The sequence below is a fragment of the Vanellus vanellus genome (assembly GCF_965231255.1).
Source record: "Vanellus vanellus genome assembly, chromosome: 4".
Classification (NCBI taxonomy): domain Eukaryota; kingdom Metazoa; phylum Chordata; class Aves; order Charadriiformes; family Charadriidae; genus Vanellus; species Vanellus vanellus.
Window position 1 is genome coordinate 74186953 of NC_138909.1, and position 26450 is coordinate 74213402.

At 36.4% G+C, this 26450-nt stretch overlaps 1 protein-coding gene across 2 annotated transcripts in view; it reads right to left on the reverse strand.

Annotated features, from left to right (window-relative positions):
• Window positions 1-4579: 4579 nt before the first annotated feature.
• The window catches only part of CLOCK (clock circadian regulator), a 29000-nt gene continuing 7129 nt past the window's right edge, over window positions 4580-26450 (reverse strand). Inside the window, exons 5-20 of one of the 2 annotated variants that reach the window (XM_082482831.1) lie at window positions 25454-25543; window positions 23820-23940; window positions 22560-22673; window positions 20305-20423; window positions 16780-16862; window positions 16449-16555; window positions 15674-15821; window positions 15378-15453; window positions 14331-14472; window positions 13847-13947; window positions 12826-12915; window positions 11752-11898; window positions 9979-10185; window positions 8495-8703; window positions 7951-8215; window positions 4580-5701 (exon numbers count right to left, since the gene is read on the reverse strand). In XM_082482831.1, the coding sequence (XP_082338957.1) occupies window positions 5516-5701; window positions 7951-8215; window positions 8495-8703; window positions 9979-10185; window positions 11752-11898; window positions 12826-12915; window positions 13847-13947; window positions 14331-14472; window positions 15378-15453; window positions 15674-15821; window positions 16449-16555; window positions 16780-16862; window positions 20305-20423; window positions 22560-22673; window positions 23820-23940; window positions 25454-25543 (2205 nt within the window). In that variant the 3' untranslated portion in view covers window positions 4580-5515. Of the gene's footprint in view, window positions 5702-7950; window positions 8216-8494; window positions 8704-9978; window positions 10186-11751; window positions 11911-12825; window positions 12916-13846; window positions 13948-14330; window positions 14473-15377; window positions 15454-15673; window positions 15822-16448; window positions 16556-16779; window positions 16863-20304; window positions 20424-22559; window positions 22674-23819; window positions 23941-25453; window positions 25544-26450 lie in introns of both variants that reach the window. The other variant, XM_082482830.1, reaches the window with a different exon arrangement.

The following is a 26450-nucleotide window of genomic DNA, read 5'->3' on the forward strand; positions in this document are numbered from 1 at the left end:
TTTTGAGTTGCGCACATTCGAACAAGTGCTGCGTGAGTGAATTCCAAGGCAGTAATGTAAATAGACAAATCAAAGGTCTCTAGCCTTTAGAGTGGGGCATCAGTTTATAAAAGAGATACAGAGAGAAGACAAGGAAAAAAAAAAAAAAGAATACAGTATGCGTTTTTACTGAAATCTCACAAGTCATTTGTCTGGGTAGGGGAGAGGAGGTAAAATCGACATCAACTTCACACGAGTCGGTTCTGTGGGTGGGGGGGGAGAGAGAGAGTGCCTTTGTTACAGTCGTGGGAAGGGTAAGAGAGCGCTTCACGGTGAAACTTGGATAAAACTGACATCAAACAACTCAGAAAACAACCCAACTTCTAGAACCTTAGAAGCTACAAAAAGCAAAATTTTAAATGAGTTACATTTATTCAGTTAAAAAATTGACAGTTAGTAATGGTCACATGAACACCAGGGAACTGTATCTACATTTCCTGACGTCAATATGAGCGGCACCGGGGTTTTTCTGTTTTTCTTTTACGTATACAAATCTAATGCCAGTTAAAAAAATACAAAACAAAACTGAAACCCAAGACCCTGTGAAATCAACACTGCTTAAAAACTCAAAATTCAATATCTGATATATTTGAAAATAAATAATTTTTAGCTTTCTTGTTAAAAAAAGACAACTCACCGACTGCTTTCAAAGCAGTAACATCTTTAAGACCGTTCCCAGAAGTGTTTCATAAATAATTACCCATTGATTGTCTATTAATGCAGCATCTCTCAGTCTCAGCTGGGGTCTCTATATTAGGCCATACAGTATTTTGTTCAGACACAGTGTTTTGTTTTGTGTTCCCCACCCCTCCCCTCCTTTTTATTTAGGTACAATTTCTTTGAATATAGCATATCATGCTGGCAAAATTCATGCAGATGACGTAGCATGAAGCATAGCAGAGTTTAAAATCACCTGTTTAACAAAAAAAGAAAAAAAAAAAGAAAAAAAAAAGACAAGGAATGTAGTGTTAAAAATCATGAGAGTGAAAAAGCAACTATCCAGTCTCATGGACAATCAAGACAATTTCAAATGTTCTCTCACAGTTGTCTCATCTACTACGATTTGTTTAAATATGTCTTTTTAAATCCAAATTCACTTAACTCTCTTCAACTTTTTCCACCAGGGATAAGTAAAAAAATAAAAGGTTAATTATTAAAACTAGTCTCTTTTCCCTTTTAATCAAAATAACCATTTTCCAGCCCTCTGACTGTACATCTGATTTTAATAATGATTTCAAATAGAGCAACTTATGAATCTGACACGTTTGACATCTCCTGATGCCACGACATTTAAAACACTCATAACAATACCTGGGTTAAATCTCTGAAAATAGAAACAGTTCTTGAATCGACTTCAACATTCGAAAAAGGCCACATCTTTACACCTTCAGAACGTTTTCACACAAATTATAATCCTAAGGGACACTTAGAATTATTGAGCAGGCAAACGAGCCTCCAGATGATTCTCTCTCATAGGCAACCGTGCAACTTAAAAAGCCTCCCTCCAAGGAAGCTGTCCTCGCTCATCCCTTCCCCTGGCCATATAAAACACAAAGCCAACCGGTTTTAGAAGCCTTTTTAATCTTGCACGTTGAGCCTCGAAGGATCACCATAGTAAAGAAACATTTTCCAGAAATGTCTCTCTTGACAGTCTTACGCATGTTATTCCTCAACTCCCCCCCCCCTTTTTAACAGTTTCACTGACTAAAGAAATAAACTGTTTTTCAAATAGTCTTTTCAGTAAAGTGCTTGTTATTACTCAAAAAAAAAAAAAAAAAAAAAAAAAAGAGAAAGTGCTATTTGAGTCTTAAGAGGATTTCTTTTTCTGTGAAAAACTGCCTGATATAGCTTTATTTTACTCATTTTTACATAAAGCTGAAATGAAACCTATCTCTTGTAAGGATACCGGGTTACTAATTTTGGTGTTTGGCAGTAGGCAAGATGCCCACAGAAGTTGGTGACACACTGGAACCGTAGTGCAGAAGGTAAACCTTCTAGGTGAAATGGAAGGCATATGGAGAGCTCCTACTAGAATCCTTTCATATTTATATACAAATATAATATATATTAAATATAATATAAAAATAGCTATATTCTTTTTCTCTGAAGTTATCCTAGAAGCTTTTCTTCAAATCCTCACCCATCGCAGGCAAACAATGTCCGTCTCCTAAAACTCCATGCAACTATGCCGTCTTTTTCACTCCATCAGGTATCACCAGCCCATTTCTTCATAAATACCATCCTCTCCTTAACAGACTCCTTCCTTTCTGTCAGAGCCATTCGGTGACGTTTACGCCCCAGAACCTGCAGCATCACAGCGGTCGTTATCATGCTATTTATTAGGATGCTGCAAATAAGTCTATGCCTGTAGTAAACGAGTCAGGCAGAAGCAAAAGGCTGATTAAGAAAGAGGCAATAGCCTGGTCCTCTCCCCACTAAGGATCGAGGACAGTTCCACAATTGGTTCAGCAACAGGCGAAGCTGCAGACCCTTTAAAAACACACTTTTTAGTCATCAGCTGTGAAACAAAGCACCTGCACCCTTGCACAGAATCTGGAGCAAGTTCTACATACTTGCTTTTTCTAAACAGCTCGCCTGATTCGTGGCAGGGATTTTTCAAACGCGTGCTATATTTTTCCAGTTTCTTTGAATCTCCCCATCTCCTATACTTTCTCTGCTAGCTGGTAGTTCTGTAATCGAAGGACCTCTCTCTGAGGTTACAAAAAGCTTCTTGATCAAAGCGTACATTTCTATAGTTCTCTTTCAGCAGCCATGCTATTGTCATCGTCTAAGTTCTCTCTCACCTAGTTTAGCCTTTTTACTGACAGACCTATAGCAGCACACCAGAGTATTTGGGAAGGGGGAAACGGGAAGAGAAGTTTAAATGAAGCTTTATATAAAAAGCTGCATCATTAACTGTCTGGCTGGTATCTCTATTTTCTGTAATTCTCAGTATAATAGCTTAATAAACCTATTTTACCACTATTCAATAGTTCTAACAGCACTATTAAAGCTCTCCCAGTTGTCTTTTTTAGTGCTATATTATTATTGGAATTGCTTAAAAAAATTTTCATCTAACCTATCTTCCATTAAGCAAAAGTACTGATAGCACAGACTTCTAGTCAACGCAGCTGACTTTAGAAACAGGTGGAATGGCGTGGTAGGGATCGGAGAGCAAGGCAGGATTTCTTCACATAGAACTTTACAGAAAGAGGTTTCTAACAATTATTCCAGCCCAGAAAACCCTTTAAGGAAGGGGACGTGTTCCTTGCTACGTTTGGTATTGGCATCTGTTCCTTGCTCCAGGTTGCAAGAGGCTTCTTGGAGCAGAAAGCAATCTGATTCTCTTTGGTACTGTGTTCCTCACGCTCTCCTTCCTCGTTCACTACTGTGCTTTTTGGTGCCAAACTCTTGCTTTGTCACTGGGGAATAACAAAAGATCTACCGGTGGGACACGTGCAGAGGCAAAGGCTGGCCTCAAAATGCAACCAACTATCAAATGCTTGGCTAAACTGCTATCACCTTCCCGCGGGTTTGGTTCATCCACTAATACAATCAAACTGTTTCGTAGTACAAAATAGTCCACCACCGTTCGGTTACATTCATTCAACTCCTCCTCAGTATTCAAGATTAATCCAGCTTTCTCTCCCTAGTACTAACTTTAACTGCTTTTACTGGTTTTGTTTTTAATTATCAGACCTATCAGCATTTATTCATTTTCCTCTGAAGTTCTGGTTTCCACAAACTAGTACCATAAAAACCTACTGAACATTTACTTAAAATAGCACATTGTATCTGTTGGAACTTTTTATTTTCTTTATAAAGTGAAGTTGCCTTCTGAAGTCTTAGTTCAGTGGTATCTCTTAAATCAATAGCTCAGTAGTGTTAAATGCAATCATGATCTCCCCCAACACACATTTGAAACACTACAAAAATGATTAAAAAAAAACCCCAACAACAAAAAAAAAAATCAGCTTACTATTCCAAAAGGAGTAATTGATACTTTTTTTTTTTTTTTTTTTTAAATCTTTTAAGAGTATTACCTTCAAGGTCTGAGATTTTAGAGACTCCTCTGTTTCTGGCTAGTGTTTGAGGGGGAGCACCACTCAAAAACCCTCATGTTCTCAACTCAGACCATTACTAAAATCAACACGATACAGAAATAGCTATGAAGTAGATACACAAGTTTGGCTGACAATGTACTAAGACTTCAAAATTGAAAATGGTTACAGATTCAAGATGTTGTAATTCAAGATGTTCAACATTATCACCTGAATTAAAATCAAGGCACTATGGGTTTTGTTGTTGTTGTTAAAATGACCCTGAATTAGTTCTGACTAATTTTTGAAGGAGAATAAAAAGATTCCAACATATTTTAACAAGTTACAATTCTCACCACAGAGAAAGTGGTTAAAAAGTGCCCAAAAGGTTATTAAATGTAAATATATTTTTGTGCAAATTACTCCTATAACTGAAACATTCTTGAAAATTACTCTCATTTTTTTTTAAACCTTTTACATAAATATTTCCAACTATGAACTATATCAAAAGATAGCTTTGGGGAATAAAATTCCAAACCATCCGCAAGAAAGCAGTGCAAATTCCTATTTTTCAAATAAAACGATGAATTAATTATGAAATGATGGATGATATTCACGAATCTGAATGTCCTGAACCCTGATGCATGATCACCAGTTCAAACAGCTTCAGCAATAATTTAACTTCGAGAAGTCAACTAACCAACACACTATATACCTCACCGAACAAACCCTGACATCACAGACAAAGCACAAACAAGAGACTTGTGCCCACATTAAGGGTGAAAATAATGATGCATCATGTTGTAAACAAAAGGGTAGAACAGAGGAAAACATTAGTCTGAGTATGGCGTGAGAATTTAGAGAAACATATTCAAACCTACAAATAACAGATTACATTTTCATGCATCATATAAAATATTTTGCTCTTTCTCCTTTTATGCAGACATATACACAATATTTTACAGCATCTGTACAACAGAGAACTGGATTTCACACAACATTTTCAAAATATTTACTGTCCCATAATCATCTGAAAAAAATTAGATGGTTTTTGGACTATATTCCTGGCATTTTTTTCTGCTAAATCAAACAATTGCTCTGTGTCCATTTTAACACTTTAAAAATGTACAGGATTGATAAAAATACCAGTATTTTCAGCATCCCTCTCACTTCAGTCACATTTTGAGATTTCACCTGGACAAATTAAAACATGGCAGCAAATCCTTTAGAACACAGAAACCGGGGCAACTATCAAAGTTGGCCATGTCCCCATCACCGTCTTCTGGCTTTTCCTAACAGATTCCAGAAGTTAGAAGTAGATATCGACACCGTGGTGTTAGAAAGACTTCGTACTACTACCTCTGTAGCCTCAGTGCACCTGTTTGTGGAGCAGCTCCCTCCTGGTAGTTTGCTTCAAAAAGAGGCAGAGCCCCACACTATTGTGGCTGAACTTTGGAAGGATCAGTCATCTTGTCAGTTCTGTGTCGCGAAAGTTGCTGCTGCTGCTGCTGCTGCGACTGATGCTGCTGGTGGTGGGACTGAGTAAAAGTGCTTTGTTGTAGTGGGAAAGCAGCCGAGAGGATGAGCTGAGCTGACTGGTTTCCATGAAGTAACCTGGATGTCTAAAACATGCAAATAGCAAAAGATTATTTTTCCTGCTGCACTGAGAAACACAGGTCTAGCCGGTTTTTAACTTTTCACAAGGGTTCAATCAAAATAAACTTCTGATTTGGTCATTTAAGCTGAGCAAACAATGCAAAGATTAGTTCATACTCATAAAGTTAATCAGAGCATCTGACCAATTAAGAAAACAGCTGTAACTAGTCTTCCTAATTTCCCGTGACAATGGGTAGGAACACATGGCAATTTGTCTCCATTTCAAACCACAAGAGCATAACAGGGCTTAAGGAATCTATTAGAACAAGTGCAGGTGGCTGTCATTGAGGTCAAATGAAAAACCAGTGCATGACTTGGCACAGACCACGTTTATCCCCCCCTCAGCCCCCCCAGCCAAAACGAACAAAGAAACTGCCGCATTTGCAGACCCCAAACATCCCCTTTGAAGGGAATTTATTATTATTGGAAACAGTACTTAGTTTTAATATTAAACTTCTTGGAATCAAAAGATGATGGTTACTGAAGAAAAGTGACGAAGGATGGGTACAAATCATAGAATCATAGAATGGTTTAGGTTGGAAAGGGCCTTGAAGATCATCGAGTTCCAACTCCCCTGCCATAGAATGCACTTGGATCTCTCAATCCAGAAACACAGTCTGCAGCAGAAAAGTAAACTACATCGACTGCTGCACCTACAGAATCAGACTGCAAGGAGCCCCAGTCAGCAGAGGCAGGAAAAGCACTTTTCTCCCTTTTTAAAGAGCATTTGCTTCACTTCGAATTCTAGTACTTTTAATAGCTTGTATTAAAAATACTAAACTTTTGCCTAGAAAGAAACTCTAGGACAGGAACAGACCTTTGGAGATCTTCATCTTTCACAGATCTTCTGTTTTTCAGCAGAACTAAGTCACAATTGTACCAACTTTATGATTTAGAAACAGAAATGCAGACACTACCAACCTGCTAAATAGCACTGTTGTTACAGTATTTATCTGACTTGTGAGAGAACACATTCAAATCTGCGCTCTGGTTTGATTCAGTTCAAGAGCCTCCCACTCAAATCACTAGGTATTCCACAGCTCTCTTTTTGACAGTCAACCCGCAGCTGAAAAGCCTTTGCCTGATGCATGACTGAAATTGGTATGTTCCCATGAAAGACTTTTTTAACAAGTCAATATTTTCTGTCAATGATCTAGTGAAAGAAAATTTTACTCAGCCCTAAACAAAACCGTAACCATTCCTTGTGCATATAGATGTAGGTTAAGCCTCCAGTTACTTACTGCATTTGTATATATCTCACCTATGCACAGGGTACCAAACTTAGTGCAAGTGGGAGACCACACATAGTAAGAAATACTTGCAAAATAAGGACTTTCAATTATGTGTACTCTTAAAGAGTAAACAAAAAAAGTGACAATTCCAGAGTAGTTAAAGAATGTCAGGAATGTGCACAAACTACACTCTGATAAGTTACATGGACTTTATCTTTCTTTGGAGAAGGCAACATCAGAGGCCAAATTAAGACTTTTTTTTAACTCACACCTTCTTGGAAGCACTTCCTCTCTAGTGTTCTAGCTACTAACACATCTCCCTCACCAGCATCACCTGCTGGGTGAGCTACGTGCCAGCGATTAATCGGAATCAACAAATGTCAACAGATTTCCCCACCAATTCTTTCTACACTCTGTTTCTTTTCTTTTTGAGATTTCCTATTTCTAAACTCCTTGGGTTTTGCCTTCCTTCTCTTTTGAGCCAATCTCTCCTCTTTGTCCGCTAAAATAAGGTTCTTCTCTACTCTTTGCTTACAAGGTGACTTGCAGCTCAGTCTCGCCCGTAGCCTCATGTTATGGGGACAAGTCCTGCTTTGGGCTGCATGCCGCTTTCCAGACCAACCAATTCTGTTTGAGATCATCTCTCATACCTTCTTGAATTAATATGTGAAAGCAAAGAAAATGCAATCTGCTTTACAGGGAAACATCTGTTTCTTCATCCCATGCTCAATAAAGAGCAGCAATTCAAAGGGAAGAAGATATAAAACAGGGCATAGCATAGAGTGAAACTGCAGGAAAGACAACCTCTCCTTTAAGTAGTAAGATTTTAAAGAATGGTTGCAAGATAAGTTTATCTCATGCATCAGGCTTGTTCATAGCTTACTATTTTAAGTGCTCTGTTTTCATACAAAGCACCCCTAGGATAAGCTAGCACTGCTGAAAGTATCAGGAGTTTGAAAAATGTGTAGAGAATGCTGCATTACCTGTAGGAACTGCTGGGGGTGCTGGGTCAGCTGCGGCTGAGCTGGTTGCTGAACTGTGGTGAGCTGCTGCTGCTGGTCTTGCTGACTTTGCTGCTGCTGCTGTTGTTGCGTTATTGACAAAGTCTGTGGCTGCTGCTGTTGGGCAGCAAAAGTGGGATAAGCTGTCACCACCTGTCCCATAAACATAGTACTTGGTACCATTACCGCTCCGCATGCTACTGGGGCCGTGACAAGTTTTGTTACAAGTTGCTGACCTTGAGAAAATCTGTTAACCGAAAAAGACATTTGGAGAAAAAAAATATGAAGCATCATGTGCACTTCAGAAATGAAGATTTGTCAGGTTCATACTTTGCTGTAACAATATTGGTTTTGATGAGCCTGTGAACATGTTATTTTGGGCAAAATCTAGTTTAACAGTTGCATCCACAGGTAGTCAAAATAATAAATCACATTAATTTTTTAATGTTACTTGAGTTCTTTCTGTATATGATGTAACTATGTAAGCACATCGTTATAGCAAGTCATTTGAATATTAAAGATTTACCTGATTTGTCTTTCCTGTGTAAAAGTGGTTACTGCAGCAGCATTCTGGTTATTGTTCTGTGGTAAGCTGGAAGGAACCTGGACCACATTTCCCGTAGTTGGCTGAGAAATCACCATAGTGTTATACAAAGGTGCTGAGACTGTGTTCTGTGACTGACTGGCAAGAGAAGACTGTTGATTGTGTCCACTAATTACATTTTGTTGATTATGCTGGAAAGAAAAAATATTTTATGAGCTCGTAATTTGAAAATAGCCAGGTACTACAGCTGCCCTGCTCATTGTCATTGCCCATTATTCACAATTGCCAATGTTTTTCTATTACAAATGAATTCTTAATTTAAAGTACACAGGTATTTCTACTGACTGAGGATTTGGAGGTGGGACTGGCCCTCAGACATCTGAAAATCTCTTAGATTAACCTCTTCCCCTGTTCAGGTTATTTTTTTCCTGATGTTTTCTGCTACTTGCATGCTGTTTGTTCAAGAGCCTATTTTCCACTCCTTTAGCATCTCTGTGCCAGACTTAAGACTAAAATGTACACATCACATCAATCAATTTCTTACTTGAGATTTTGGAACTAGCTAACTGCTGAGATGGTAACACTGTGCACCAGTAGTCTGCCTCTTCACAAATCTCAAAAAGAAAGTATAGAATTTGGATAAAGGCACAGAAGAGGGTGACCATAGAGTCAGAGGCATCAAGAGCCTTCACACACAAAATAGTCAAATCCAGTAGAAGTATTCAGCTTGAAGAACAGGCTTCTGTGGACATACATGTGACACACGACTTTGAAATCATGTAGGACTGAGAAGATGAAAAGTGAATAGCTGCTCAATGTGTTTCCCAGTATATGAACTGGGTGGCAGGTTTAAAAACCAAACATAATCCTATTTCACAGGAAGTAAAGCTGCAGAATGCACTATGAGATACTGTGGATTTCAAAAAGTTTACATGGAATTCAAAGAAACTAAATGAACTCATAGAAGAAAAAGGCTGTTACATTACAGATGTCATACAGCTATTGCATCTAACTGAAATTGCTGAAAAGTAGAAAAGTCATCTGCAGAAGCACCAATATATGGTTGTCCTGTTCCTATGCTTTTCTAGTTATTTGCTCTCAGGACACCAGGTTTCAAGCTCACCTAGTACAAATCTCATGTTGTGTGTTCTGTCAACAGAAGATTCATAAGACATTCAAAGAAAGGCAAGCTAAAAGTTTTCTTGATACTGGTCTTTCCAAAAAGCTACTTGTTATTAATTATTTACATGCCTAACTCTTAAAATAAAAACAAGACCTGAAATTGCATTATCAAGAACATAAATGCATTTCAATTGTAAAACTTGGAACACAGAGAAATTAATACGACTCAAAGCACACCGGTCAAAAAAAATTTGGGAGGTGGATGTCAGGGAAGTAATTGTTGTGTTTCAGCTATGGTTTTCAGCATGTATTTTATCAACCAAAATCGGGAATGAGAATTTTACCTGCGTTGCAGTACTCTGCAAAGGCTGTTGCTGTATCATGTGTGGAGTACTTATATGGCCTGTGTTCATTCCACTTTGAGTCTGATTAGCCTGAACAACTTGACCTTGCATGTTTATTGGCGTAAGCTGCTGAACATTTGAAGAATTTCCAGAAGCAAGCTGCACAGAACCAAAGTTGAGTCCAGAAGTTGACTGCTGCAAGAACATCTTAAAAAACAAATCCACGAGTTAGCTTTTAAGAAAAATCTGTTAATTGTTTAAGATGCTTTAGAGAAACTAAACTTAATTATTTTAAATCAATATAAAATAAAGTTTCATCTTAGCTATTAGAAGTGTCGAAACAGCACTGCATCCACCAACAGCAAAAGGCCCAACTCCTATATAGGGTCAGTATTCAGAGACTCTGATAAGATACAAATCAGAATCCTGATTTATAGAGCCCTAAACATTAAGGTTTAATATTTGTTCTTAAAAGTACTATTTAGAGACTAATTTTTAATGTAGTCTACAACTGGCTAAAGACAAAATGTATTTGAGATCACATTTCTATTTGTAAGATCTCCAGCAGTGAAACTAATTCAAATGAAGAAAATCCCAGAATCAATGGATGGAGGTATAGCACCAAGAACGTAATCTTCCTTGGCAATCACAAGATCATAATGATTATAGTGAACTTTCCAACATTGTTGTAATAAACTGAATTCAGCACAAAAATACTTGAATCTTTACAAAAAGTTAGGCCCAAGACTACCAGGAGACAGGGTAATAAGGTAGAATGTGCAGCACTGAAGTATTTTCCCTAGTTTCAATCGTCCTGAATAAGGTCCCTCCCCCAGTGGGAAGGGAAGGGATGGGAAGAGAGCTGTGAATCTCTCCTTTTGAGGCATCTGTAAGGCAGTCTACCGCTGGCAGGCTTACGCTAGACACGATAAAACACTGAAAACGGCACATGCCAGAAACTCCTACTCTGCAACAGAATTTAAGCAACATACTCAATACTTCCAGGAAGTAATTTTTTCTACTTTTTATTCACATTCCACACTAAAAATATTTAGATTACTTCCTTAAGGTGTATTATAGTTTTGGGTGGGGTTTTGTTTGTTTGTTTGGTGGTGGTGTTTTTTTTTTTTTTTTTAACTAGAAAAACCCAACAGGGTCATTCTTTCCTTCCAAAGACAGCTGCTGAAAAGCGAATGACAAAAATCAGAAAAAAATATACTGGTTAAAATGCAGAAATCAAGTAGTTGGCTGCTAAACTGAGTAATGCATCTTCTAGACTTCCTGTCTGGCTCAGTAACTATGTCAGTACGCCACGCAAAGTAGAACCACTTCACCAGGAGGGTGCGTGAGAGGACCACAGCCTTATAGTTAGGACAGTTTAAGAAAAAGGTATGCATTTGACACCTTTGAGCTAAGAGAGGGAATAAATGCTTATCTTACACATTTTAATGGATTAAATATTATAATGGCTGCAAAACTTTGCAAGAAGTAACGACCACTGTATCCTTTTACATTTCGGTTTAGGCATAAGCTATGCTTGAGCTGCTCAGCATTGAAAAGCTACACCGGGGCACTTCCAGATACGTTCAGAAGCAAAATGGCAGGTACCTCAGGAACAGCAGCTTCAGATGCTACGGATTTTAGGCACATTAGGTCCAGATGGCAGCTGACAGGGCGTAGGGAAGATCAACTTGTGGAAGTTAAGCGCCCAAGTCTCATTTTAGATGGCTGAATTTTCTACAGATCAAACCTGTATGAGTTACACCAACTCACCTGGAGCCCTTGACCGTGGACAATTTGAAGCTGCTCTTGAATCTTACGCAACTCTTCCTGTTGTCGATGAATATTTGCCTCTATCATGCGTGTTCTTTGCTCTAGCTGGTCCTTTAGATGCTGCATAGCTCCTAACTGAGCTGAAAACTGAAACACAGGCTGTAGTGTAAGGAATAAATTAAGAGCTGAGCAAAAATAATGACATTTTATTTACAAGCAGTAAATACACTCCTCCACAGTAGCAATGAAATCAAGCACTGCTTTTTAAACTGCTAATAACCATAATCTGAGGACAAATTCATTAGTACAAAAATGTCACAGAACTCTCATTTAATTGATGCATCAGAATTGGTGAACTAAAAAAAAAAAAAAAACAACAACAAACCCATAGCAAAAGAAATTGACTGGTGTCCAAATCACCAAGACTCTATAAAATGCCTCAGTAATTTACAAGATACTGTGGATGTTAAAGCTCTCTCAGGTTAAAAATTAGAATTGTACCAATTTACCAAAAAAAATCACCCAGAGCTAAAACCTATGCAAATAAATTGGGAATACCCTCAGTCACAAACCATTGAAGGCTGAGCCCACAGAGAAATTATGTTAGCCACTTCTGTTCTTCCCTAGACATCTGCTACAGGCCACAAGTCAACATAAACTTTTGATACTTATATTGATACTTATATCCTATCTACAGGACGTATCAGTTGGACCTGATACCACAGTTCTTATTTCACAAAAGTGTTTCATAGACTAAGTTGCCTTGTGTTAGAAACGTATGTGTAGAAAGTTACCAGCATACTTGATACATTTTTAAGTTCATATCCTAAAATATTTTACCTTAAATTATGTTTGTATCTGTTTCTAATGGCCAAGGCTGAAAACTATATCCACGCAAACAACGAGAAATAAAAAATAAAGAAGTGTCAAATTGTGGAATTTGCTCATTTCAGGAGAATAATGTTAAAGGTGACTTTGGCACCAAACAACTTAATTTCTGAAAGAGAAATTAACCTTATATTCAGAACAAGACTGTTTAAAAAATAATAAACAATAAACCAACTTAACCCATACCTGGGACATGCCGGACTGGAGCTGTAAAGTTGTAGGCTGAGACATCGTTGGCTGCGCTACTGGTTGTCCAAGAGACTGGGAGCTTAAAGACTAGGATTTAAAAAATTATTCCATAACTGGATGAGAATGAACTTCATACTTGACAAGAAATATTTCTTTACATAAAGTGTCAATTCCAAAATAGCACCATATGAACATATGATAAAAACAAGTAAATGTTTCCTGAAACATCTAACCTTAAATATTAGAGAACTAGGAACACAAGAGCAACTGATTATATAGATAATATATATATATATATATAATTTTTCCATTGCTAAAAATATATAAAAGCAGTAGGTATAACACAGGACAAACAGAAATTATAATTACAAGTGTTTTAAAAGTCTTATTTGTAGTAAGGAAAAAACTTTTCAACAAGTTTGGAAGTTGACTCCTTTGATTTGTTCTTAAACAAGTAATTTTAAAAAAATGCATATTTTAATAAGCATTTTATTTTTGAAGTGAATGTATTAGCTCAACTGGAACATGAGCACCAAGTACATGAAGCATGACATCTTCTCATTTTAACAAGATTTCAGAAACTGTATGAAAGTATTCACGAATATTCTTAGAGTCATAAATCTACATGAATTCTCTATAGGGATACACAGCATCACATTACCAATTTTGTGTGTGTATATATATATATGTAATTGCTTATATACATGTATATATTAAAAATGCAGAATTGTAGAAAGAAGTTACGTGTGAGTGAGAGCAGACATTCATATGCAATCTTGCAAACCCTAATGCCAAAAAATACATACATATATGCTTAATTATTGTATTCCCTTAAAATGCAGTATACCCAAGTTGCATATTGATGATACAATTCTGATAGTCATGTACTCCAAGTGGAACTGTTACAGTTTAAATCATGTGTTTTCAGAAGAAATAAAACAAAGTTTATATGGATTTAATAATACCTTTTAAAGGTGAATTACACTGATTAATACAAAATTTTTGTCTGAAGAGTTACCTGACTACTCAGAGATGATCTTCTTTGCGCAGTCTTTTCATGACCAGATAAGCTTTGCCTTGGAGGAGTGCTAGTGTCCACAGTCATTTTAGTTGGCGTTGCTGACAATGTACAGAGTTACAGCAGAAACAGACATGTTAATAGTAATCTCAATTCTGCAATGTAATAATCAAATCACAGGAAGCTTTTCATAACTAAAAAAACCCTTAAGGTTTGGACTCTTTTTTTACCCAGACTATCCAACAATAATGCCATCTGATGGACTGAAATAGGCTGCTATTTTACTTTTAGAAGTAGAAATCGCTATACAAGCTGTGAAAATCTGAACGGTCAGTGGATCTCTGAACCCTCAAAAAGAACATTTTCATTTGCACACTTTTCACAAAATGATGATTAACTACTAGTTATGCATTAATTAAAAGTAAGTAAAGTAGAAAAAGCCTTCACTAGTAAGGCAATTATATTTTCAATATTTGCTGCTTACATGAATGATCTGATACTGCAGTATGTGAAGATTTTCTTGAACTCCTGGAGGAAGCAGAAGGTGTGGGGCTGGTATCAAACCTTTCCAGTGCTTCTTTGAGACTCACTGTGTTTATGTGGTTGTCAGACCCAGAGTCCTGACTCTGAAGAGACACACAGAAAAAACAATTATTTCATCTGATTCAGCATACAACGTACATTTCTGCTAGCAAATATCTAAAACCATGCTGTGTCTAATCAACCCCCTTACACAGGTGACTGTGCAGAAGCAGTGGCCCGGTTGATGTCTGTAAGCTGAGTTTCCATTTGCGGCTTTTATCCTTGGGAAAGAAACCAAACCAAAGCCATATAAGCCTAGAAACTAAAATGCATGCAGACATAGGCCACAAACTGACTGCTGAGTTGACCTCCTTCTCTAGCAACTCAGTTCATTCTGAACACCTGTGTAACGAGTGAACTGCTTATTCTTTTGAGGAAGGATAAGTTAATTCCATGAGAAGGAACACTGTCAAATGAAACTTGCTGAACTGCCAAGGGAAAACATTTCTGAACCGCCAGGGGAAAACACAACAGAGCACCTGCACAAGCTGGCTTATCTAAGACTCACTGAGCTTCCAAGGACGTTAATTCAGAATGAGTTTTGTACACTTCTAAGAAGTAGGACAGAGTCACACAGTAGAACAGCTCCTGCTTTCCTCTTGTGAATTCCTTTAAGCCATCTTTGTGTGTTGACCTTAGTTTTTCAGATTAAAGAACAACACTTATTTATGAATCAAACCCTGCAAGAATCAGATTGTAATAAGGACTTATGGATGTTTGCACATGAACTCATGGAAAGAGCAAGGTAAGTGTTCAGGGCAGAATACAGTTAAACAAACACTCTTCCTTGACTTCTTTGACCATTTTAAATAGTCATATTATTCAGAGATCAAAATAATTACTTTATCTGTACCCAGACAAAATACTTCTTGCTGCTGTGTATTAGCTTACATATCCTTTTTAGTATGAAAGAAAGATGAAGTAAAATAAAATTATATAAGACACTCACTTTATCTGCTGTTATCTCTGGAAGAGACTCCTCAATACCAAGTTCTCGTCGTCTTTCTGCTCTAACTTCTGCATAACTAAAAGAACAAACCAAAGATGACTGCTATATTCTTGGATGACTTAGAAAATATACCTCAAAAAATAAACTCCTCAGAGGTACCTTGCTTACAAAGTATCCTAGGAAGTTTTCCAATGTTTCTTTAAACTGCTAAGATTTCTCTGCCTCCAAAACCACCAGCAATATAGCTCCCATGCCATTAGAACTTCTCTAATACAGATTTATAAAAAATAACTTACCTTACAACTGTGTGCGTACAGACAATAAACTCTGGCCTGGAATTCCACTGGTGATACGTGATATAGTAATGTGTTTGCAGCCAAATCCATTGTTGTCCCTTTGTAAGGAATCTGTAGTAACATGACTTCCCTTTCCCATACTGCATTACTATAAAAGTGAAGAATAAAGTTTGCAATATTTACAGACTGGAAAGACAGTAATTACATAATAAACATATAGCCTCATATGGCCCAAAACCATGTCCAAATCCAGTATTATGACAATGACTAAATCCAGGTTTAAAACTGTAGCTTTCTTAAAAAAAAATTACACTGCATTTTTCAGAGAACTGCAGAATTCAAACTTCCATTTTCCTGTTTTTTTACATATTGTGAAAAATTTATGTGCAAAAAATTTAAATACAGCTTTATAAAGAAAACCATAGCTAAACAGAAAGCTTATTCTATTACATGCTTAATCACTTTTTGCATTTATTAAACTTCACAGGGCCTTTTAAATGCTATTGGAAGAATTGGACAACTATTAATCACAGTTCTATGCATTCCAATTTACCACAATAAACCTCATAAATTATAAGATAAAGTTAAATCTGCTTTGTAGTTTTGTATCAAAAGAAAAAAAGATGAAGATCAGCAGTGCAATAATGTCAATGAATGGGAGTAAAGGCATTTCACTCAAATATATCACTAAATTTCACATTTGTACATTTTAACAAACTTTAAACTGACATCTATAAAGCAAACCTGTTCATTGTAGCAACTTAGTTGTACTCACAATGCTCGTGACATTTTGCCAGATTATCTAGATCATCCACATGATAATAATCATAGCCTGATGTTCCCAAAACTTCAAATGGAAGATAACCTATTATCGGAGGTGCCCTAATTAATACAAAAATTAATGTCATTTTATTTTCACACAAAAAATCCAACCAAAAATTATTTCATTATATAACTTTTCTTGTTTACAGTATGTGCTCTGAAAAAAATTAAAAATTAAACCCAACACAAGCTATGCATACTTAATGCTGATTAGCAAACTCTAAATATTATAGTCACCACTCTGATTCAGCTACTATTGCTGCTATACATAGAAGGAATTGCACCTGTGATCCAAGAATAGGAACTTCCATTCTAAGCTATGTCTAGATGTGAACTCTTCATTGGGTTCTTCAACAGTGCACATTTCCTAAAAAGTAAAAAAATAAAAATCTCTCTCAAAACTGCTCTATTCTAATTCATAAGCTCTTTCGCAATTCAGACTTACCTAAAGTTAGTAGATAACTCCACAATAGTTATAATGTTATTTTTAGACAGCTTCATTGGTTTTGCTTGTTTAGATGCATAATACTGAGGCAGAATCTAATCTCAGCTGTGCCAGGCTGACACTCAGTTGATTTAAATTGAACAACCTCGGCGTGAGATTAAACTCAAACTCAGTATCTACAAACACAGTAGCACAAGCAGAAATCAATAGTTCCTGCAGTTATGCTTTTAACTTGTAACAAGCAAAAGAAGAGATGAAACACTCTCGCCAGACACTCTGATTACAGTATATGCTTATAATGGGTAAAAAACAACATTAGCAAGATGGTCACATTACTTTGACTTCAGGAACAGGATTCTTCCTTTTAATGAACACAGAGTACTCTAAAACACTTTGCCTCGAGGGTACAGGCAGCTACTACGAATAATACACTACTGTTACGTTTAGCACTCATGAACAGTAAGAGAATGATTGTATTTCCACCATTACAACAAATCCTCAAGGTATTCTGTACATCGTTTTAAATGAATTCTGCTCAGACACATGCGCAATCACTGCATGTCAGTCACTTTCTATTGTCCCCTTCCAGAGAGGTAAAGGTGCCCCACCAAGGACTGTGCCTCATGCTGAGACAGTACCAGAGATAAGTACCCCAAGCCAGTCAGTTCTTTTCCAAATACCTCTAGTACTGCCTTTCAAGAAGAAAGATGGATGATGGAATGCATGCACACCTACAAATACACCCCTCAAAGAATTACAGTAAAATTAGAGATCAGTAAATCTTTCTTTTTTGGACACCTGCACACATTTGTCGCACTGGTAGGAGCTTGCAATGGTATTGCCAGGAACACAGTAGAATATACTGATGATCAGATACCACAACAGTTTCCTAAAGGCTAGAGTATGGAACCCGCTGCTGCGCTGACATAATAGTCCCGACAGATGTGGAGAGATGAGCACGCTGCCACTCTGCAACCATCTAAATCAAACGTCTAAACTAAAATGGTCTTGTGGAAAAATACAGTAGAAGGCAAACTCTTGTTCCTACAAAGGGACCACCTTCCTTTTCATTTTTTCATGTTATAATACAAAGAGTTTAAGTGGATGTTTTGCAGTTCTTTAAATAAATTCTTTTTATGAAAAAAAAAAAAAAAAGTAAACATATCTAGTCAATGTTTTTTCCTCACCCTCATCGGTGTAAAATCTAAAGACAATGACCAGAAAGCGAGTTATATGATGGAGGTAATGAACAAAGTTTGTGACTCTTGGTCTGACTTCCGGTTAGCAAAACTTAACCTTCAAAACTGACACTACCCCTAAAACCCAAAGGTCATCTACTTTACTAAGATTACAGCATTTAATAAAGCACCACTTGTAGCAAAGTAAAATAAATTACAGAGCAAATGTATATCCTTGAGAAATAGCTTTGATTTGTTGTTTCTTTTAATAGAATTATTTTGGCAGAAGTCAAAACAAAAGTAAAAATAACTTAAGTGCAGGTAGTAAAATCACAGTAGAAACATCATTGTTAGAGAGAAGCTGGCAGCAGGTTAGTATCTGATTACTCAATGCATTTATATTAATGGTTTACAGATATTCCACTGTAAAATACCCCTGGATAGAAGCTATCTTGTTCAACAAGGCATCTTGTTGAAGTTGTCAACAAGGCATCTAGAAAAGGAATACTTTCATTTGTAACAAAAAGTATTCTGGTAGAATCCTTTTGGCTGGATTAATCCTGCTTTCTTGATAGGATTCAACCACTCACCAGCCAAAATGCAAGGTATCAAAAGACTATAAACAAGTATTGTCAGATTAAGAGTCTTCACTCTAATGTTAAATTGTCTTCACAAGAATATTGCTCAGATGAAAAGCACTAGTCAAAACCCTTGAGAGGATCTTAAAACCTCTGTAACATAAAAGCTTCCTTAGGTGCTATGTGCTCAGAAGTAAAGAAGAAGTAAAGAAGGTAAAGAGGAATGAAAGTTTGGCCAGAGTATAATCTGTAAGGTTTTTGACCTCAGGAGACTAAGAGACCTGAAAGATCACAAATGGATGTTTCTCATCTTCCAAATGTCCTGTTCCAGAAGTAGGAAACACAAAAGCTTTACTATAGTACATTCTAAACTGTCAGACTTTAAAAGACAAAAATGTTTGCAAATACTGCCGGGTTGGTCTTTTTTCCCCCAAATATTTCACGAAGCAAAAATCACACATTTAACATCTCTACCAACCATAGGCATAACAGGAAGAACATTATTTAAACCAGCACAGGAAGAAAGGCATCAGATGAAAGATTTCCATGGTTTCAGGAAAAATAAAAAACAAACTCTCTGGCAGGTAGTCTGGAGAGACCCAATTGCTATTCAGCCTGACAGAACTGAAGAAGTTGATATGATTTCTCCACTACACTTTCAAAATACAAAGCGTGTAAACCATATCTTCAGAGGATACCACCACCAATCTTCAGCTTAAGACACTAGTGCATTCAACTTATATGCAGAACATTTAAATATTCAGAGTTCTGCATGACAGACAGCATCTTAACCATGTGCCATATACATTTCATGGCATTTGTTTATAACTGAATTGAAAGAACAAATGTTTGATAGTAGACTATCTTGTACCTTGATTAATGTATTTGTAGAAAACATATAAACTGAATCACATTCACAGACTATCCTATACTGTATCCTGAGTAATTATTTTGATTCATTTTGGTGAGGAACAGGCTTATACTTATTAAAGTCTATACATTTCACACACATCCAACTCAAAACTTGTAAAGACATCTTCACTTTGCGTAAGCAGTTAAGCAAAATGTTCCCTTGAAACAACTGAGTTATTCAATAGCAAACAGTACTGAAACAAAATGAAATGTCTTTGTTACCTCAAACCTGACTCAGTTGCTGACAAATAATTCAAGCTTTCATTAAGCCCTAAAAGATTTGCTTCTGTGTCCAACTGCAACAAGATCATCATCAGCATAAAATTCACATCAAAGTGTCAACTAAAATTATTCATTTTTCCAGTTAAAGTGGAATCTCAGTGCTATCTTTCATTGTGTTTAAGTTAAACTCAGTAAATAACGTTCCTATGGACTTCTAAATTGATTTCTTGCATATTACTATTTTATATGACTCTTTAGAAATGGCACTCACCATAGCAACTTCATTTGATACTTGGCATAACATTTAACCTATTTGTATGCAAAGTAAGAAACACAGACACTTTCAGTTTCCTGTAATAAAATGTCTTATGTTTTTCATTAATAGCATTTGAAATGTTGTGTGCATTCTCTCTGAAGCTTCCCTGCTCAGAGTACATTAAAAAGGGATATAAAAGGGATTTCATTTGTACATACCTTGATAAATTGAGGTGTAGCTAATCTAACTGTGGCTACAAAGCAAACTTTGTCTTCATATGAAGGCCGGTGTGACCGCTGAATAGTTCCTTCAAAACCGTTGTGCGCTGAGTTGGGAACTGAGGGAAGATAGATGAGGTCAACACAGATTACAATATAAACATGGAGGAAAATGGCAGTAATATCACAGGATAAATGGCTCAATATTTATCTATTGTGGTCTGCTTGTAACTTAACGTGCATTAAGGAAAATGTTACATATTATATATATATGCACAGCAACAGTAGCTGTACAGTAGTAATAGGAACACAACCATCAAGTGACTTTCTCAAAGAACTAAAATTACAGTTAACACGATATTATCTGTGACAAAGCAGTTTTAAGAAACTAATAACAATTCTAATCCTTCTTGGTAACTACTAAAAATGACTGGAATACATCTTAAAAAATATCTGTAAAGTCTTTATCTTATCCCTTTTCCTTTGTTCTTCAGAGTTGATCTTGCCTTGTAAGTTAGGTTTTTAAATTTCTGATTGCTTTCATTGCTCTACTCTGAACTCTTTCCAACTGCTTGACTTAGTTCTGACAAACGGTGTCAAAAACAGGATGAGGACATATGGGTACTAAGAAGTGTAGAGGGATTTCTTCAAGTGGTTTAGACTGTATTTTAGAAAGACTTTTGCATTTTCACAATTTAGTGACTGATCATGGTGTTCAGTTTACATTCCACAGTAGCTCATTTTTCTTAAGGACTGCTGTCTAGATGACTGTAACCTTTTCTACTGTTCAAATAGTTTGTTACTCCTAAATGTAGTAATTTGCATTTGTTCTTAGTCAATTTGTCTGGGTTTTTTTCCCCCAAAAAAATATTTTCCGAATTTGGGGCTGAATTCTTATCCTGGTCTTAGTGTTATTGCATCATTTCATGACTGAAAACTACTTTCCATTATTCATAACATTAATGAAAATACTGATCAAATCCAGTAGTCCATTAAAACTCCATTTTGACGACGAACATTGATAACCTTTCCAACCAATTTCTGCAGCTACTCTCCAGCGTTTCCAATTAACATGTGCTTCTCTTACATGTTTGTGAGAACAGAATATGATAATTGCCAAAAGCATATTAAAAACGGCCATCACTTATTTGCGCTTTGTCCCCGTATTCACACAGTGTGTTACTCTTTGGCAGAGAAAACTGAATTGATTTGATGTCATTTCTACCTCAAAAATCCACGATGGTTGCTATTAAATTCCTTGCTAGCTTCCTGAAGCTCACATATAGTTTAATTATTCGTTCTGGAATATTTCCCAATATTGAATTGCAACCAATAGGCCTGCAGTTTCCCAGCTCCTCCTCTTTCCAAGACTAGCACTGTATTTGGCCTTTTCAAGCCTGTTTCTTCTCTTTCCTATCATATTGCATACCCACATTTGGCACTGAGAATCAACATCTCCCCATTAAGTGAGAAAAATACTGGTATCACATCATATAATACAGGTTTATTTACAAGATACTGTTTTTGACAATATTTTTGGGGGTAATCTTTATGAAGATCTACTACTGACCACACTGCACAACCCATATGTCTGGCTGACCAAATAAACACACCTCTCAATAAACAGCAGGGGCTGGCCAAACAGATGAGATCAGAGATGTCGTACAGAGGAATGATATCAGTACATAACTAATACAAACAACTTCAATGGAAGGGAGAAGGAACTCAGTGTGGAAAACTGTAATGGCCCATCCACTCATCTGAGCGGTAATTCTTGTCAGTGAAAGCACAGAATTGAAATGGGGGGGGGGGGAACGACACACCTACATTTTGTTTCCCAGCTCACTGCATGATGAGAACTGCAGGTACTCAGTACCACTGATCTTCAAATTACTTAGTCACCTGCTTAAGTATGGATTATGCATCATTAACTGAATTCAGGCTATTTATTTTAAAGCGTTTGCTTAGATTTCTTTTACATTCTTTAAAAATGTTTTACAAGATAACAGTTTTCTTTAATTGAAAGCATTAAGCGAAATTATAACATTTCGCATTCAAGCACAGACATGTAACACTCGATAGACAGTTTTTCTTCTTTTTCATTAAAACAGTATACAAGTGATATAACTCTGCTTCAAGTTCTTCTTTTGAAAGACTCATTTTAGTTCATCATTAAATTTTGTCCAATGGTCCCAAGCCTGTTTAGCTGTGAAGCTGCTGAAGTATTTCACTCTAACATCGCTGAAACTACTTACCATTATTCAAACACTTGAAATTTCCTATAAATTTTACATATTCGTATGTAGGTTGCTCTTTTGGATCTATTGTTCCTCGCAGCATATGGCAACAGAATTCTAGTTGATTTTTTGCTGAGAAAAGAATAAACAAATTAAAAGGCTACGCACCTGATGAAGCTCACAGGCAACATGACATGGAAAGGAGGAATAATTAAGCTGCACACTTATTGAGTTACTGCAAATGTTGTGATTACAAATGGCTACAGCCTCTGCTTTTAACCAGTGTGATATTAACTAACCTAAAGAAAAGAACTCCTTTAGAATTTGTGCATGAAAGACCCTGAATGCTTATGACATAGAAAACCCCTGAAACCCAGAGCTATTTTAAAGAAGCAGCTATCCTAAACTTAAGTTTACTAAAGCATGCACTTCCCAAACCCATTAGGCTGCTATATTTTTATTCTTGCCAACTGCTACAACTGTCTAAATAGAAGCTATATAAACAAGACAAATGTTTCTAATACATGGGGAAAGTCATAGTGTGAAAAGCAATGCAACGCTGAAAATTTGTGGGAAAAAACCCACAAAAAAAGCACTTCTGTTCTTCAGGGCTCACACGTATGTTTCTGCTTAAATAACACTGGAAGAAGAGAACTGATCACACGTGATACAAAGCTGATTAATTTTAACACTACTACCATACTGGTTTTGTCTAGGATAGAGTTAATTTTCTTCATAGCAGCTCACATGGTGCTATGCTTTGGATTTTGACAAAACCAGCACTGATAACACAGGGATGTTCTAGCTATTGCTGAGCAGTGCTTGCACAGTGCAAAAGCCTTTTCTGTTTCTCACGCCGCCCCACCAGTTCGCACGCTAGGGGTGCACGAGAATCTGGGAGAGGACACAGCCGGGACAGCTGACCTAAGGGCTATCCCAGACCATATGACATCGTGCTCAGCAATAAAAGATGGGGAAAGAAGGAGGAAGGGGGACAAGACGGTTTGTCTTCCCAAGTAACCACTACACGTGATGAAGCCCTGCTTTCCTCGAGACGGTTAAACACCTGCCTGCCGATAGGAAGAAGCAAATTAATTCCTTATTTCGCTCTGCTTGTGCGCATAGCTTTTGCTTTACCTATTAAACCATCTTTATCTTGACTGACAAGTTTTTTCACTTCCACCCTTCTGATTCTTTCCCCATCCCACTGGGGGAAGTGAGTGAGCAGCTGCGTGGGGCTGAGCTGCCTACTGGGGTTAACCCGCAATAACTACTTACATTTTAAGTATTCAGGTGTCAATGAATCACTTTCCAGCAGATGAGAAGACAATATTTTATATATTTCTGAATGTTCCCCCTCTGGGATAAAATTAAATACACTCTGATCCACAAGATCAGACTGAAAGAAAAAGATTTAATAAGCATTAAAATAACACAAGATGTACAATGTCACAAAGCCTATTATTTTAAAGCAAAACAATTCCACAGATCAGAAAAACATCACTGACTCAACAAAGCCACCTGCTGGAACACACATGAATATTTTGCAAGAAAAAAAAAAAAAAAAAAAAAAAAAATCGCACTTTGATCTGCCTTAATTTTGACACTGCGAACCATTTAATGAAAAACACCGTGAATGCAGCAGGTACACATACACATTAAAGTACAATGGAGCTGGTATTAACCTCCCTGGGATGTAACAATTCCAAGTAAAGGAGCATTTTAATTAGAAATTATAGGGTGTTGTTCTAAGGCACTGTAACCTGTTAGTGGTGTCCAATACATTGAAACAATATCTTGGAACAAAAGACAGTCTCTCCCTACATCATAGAGATTATTATGTTACCAATAATTATATCTAATTGCAATTGACTTTATGAATAAATTTTATAATCAGTTCCCCAACTATGTACACAAAACTGGGAACAAGAGATGCATGCAATAAAACTGAACAACTAAACAAGTGACTATATGCATAAATGCATTTGATTAAGTATTCAGAAAAGAGGGATTTTAGAACTTATGCTTAGAATATATAAATCACACCTAAAAGCCAAGGACAAACATGCCTCTGCAAACTTGGTAAATTCTACTTAAAAAAAAAAAAAAAAAAAAAAAAATCACAATTACCTGTACATTTTTCAAAATTCTCAAGCTGATATCTTGCATACCTTAGTGGAATTTGTGTTTTGCAGAATCATTTTTTAAATATGCCACTCCAAGTTTTACAAAACTTGTGTTTATCACAGTAAGACAACTAGCCTGTAACAATAACTTGTCCATCTCTTCTAAAAAATAACTCATTGTTTCACTCAGTGGTTGTTAGTACTTTTGAGTACTAATTTGCCTCATTTCAGAAAAACATTATTCAAAGGTAACATTAAAAAAAGTAGAATGTTACGCTTACTAATGCCACCAAGATTAAAGATGAGTGAATGGGAAAAAACCCAAAGTATATACCTAGCTTAAACAGCAGAACCAGCAGCAACATATTACTAATAAGAGTTCTATGACAAGAAAGGAGGTAAAGAAGTAGTTTAAAAAAAATCCAAGGATATAGCTCTTTAGCAATACTCTTCTGACTCAAGTAGAGACTGTGACAGGAGTGAGCTCTAAAGGGTCTCCTGCAGTTAACTCTGTTATTTCAGTTATGTTGAAGAGAAACTGATGCTAGTCTGGAACTTCACAATTCTGCCTAACAGAGTGCCAACAGCATTCTGTATTTCCAAAGGAAATGTTTAATATAGGAGACAGACCAGTAGGAAGGAACTGTGCTGAAGAAAAAGCAGAAGCATTAGAACAAAGCATACATCTGTTCTATAACGCCAAAAAGGCTAGCGATTAATTAGTACTCATAGCAGAACACCATCCATAGATAAACTGATATGTTACTGAAAGCAATTTGTACTTACTGGCAAATGTTCAAGTAAGGGAGTTATACTTTCAGACACATATATTATATTTCCATCTGTCATAATTGCTAAAAAAAAACCATCAAGAGCCTGAAATTAAACATAATGGGCAGTTAAACAAAAAGAAACAGAGCATATTAAAAATGTTAAGCTATATTCAACATGGAAAATAATTTAGATCAGTTTTAGTTTCCTTTATTATAAAAATGAGAATACCTTTCCCCACTAAAACTTATTAGTCTTGCTTTTACACTACAAGCATTACAATTCCCATACTGTTCTGTTCTTAAATAATCTGTGGTTCCACAAGCAAGACTTCAGTCCATATACAGCTAGCCACTGTTTCCCCTACCTCCCACTCTGCCTGCCTGTTATTTTGCACATCAGAAAACTCAGAAAAATGAGCTAGAGACAAAAGCAAGAAAAGGTAGAAAAACTAAGAGAAGAACAAGTAAAAAAGGTGGCAAAATCAATGAATTTCAGTATTTACAATCTCAATAAAAGAAACTTGTAGCAAGATTGTGAAATATAGTTCTGACTGCTTCATCTTCTACTTAACTCAAACTTATTTGTACTGAACATAACACAAGTATCTTTTAGTTGAACACTACCAGACATAAAGGCATTTTATGAGAACTATATTTCTAAATAGGAAATTTTAAAGCTCACATCTTTGGAAAATTTTTGTATATCATATTGTTCCACCTTTACTGCCACTAGTTGTGGACATGTAGTTTGTAAGAGGACTTGAGAAACACTAGAAGCAGCTGCAAAAAAAAAAAATCTCGGAAAACAGAAGCAACTACTTCACTGACTTGTGGGAAAAAATGTGCAAATTCACCAGAGTCTTTTTGAAATTTTTTTTAATTACAGAAAATCAGAACTTTTTACTTTTTAAATCTGTGCCTTAAAGAAAAGGTTTAACTATGGAATGAAAATACAAACTTCTTGTTCATTTACTTTAATATTTTTCATTTAACTATTATTAGAAATTGTT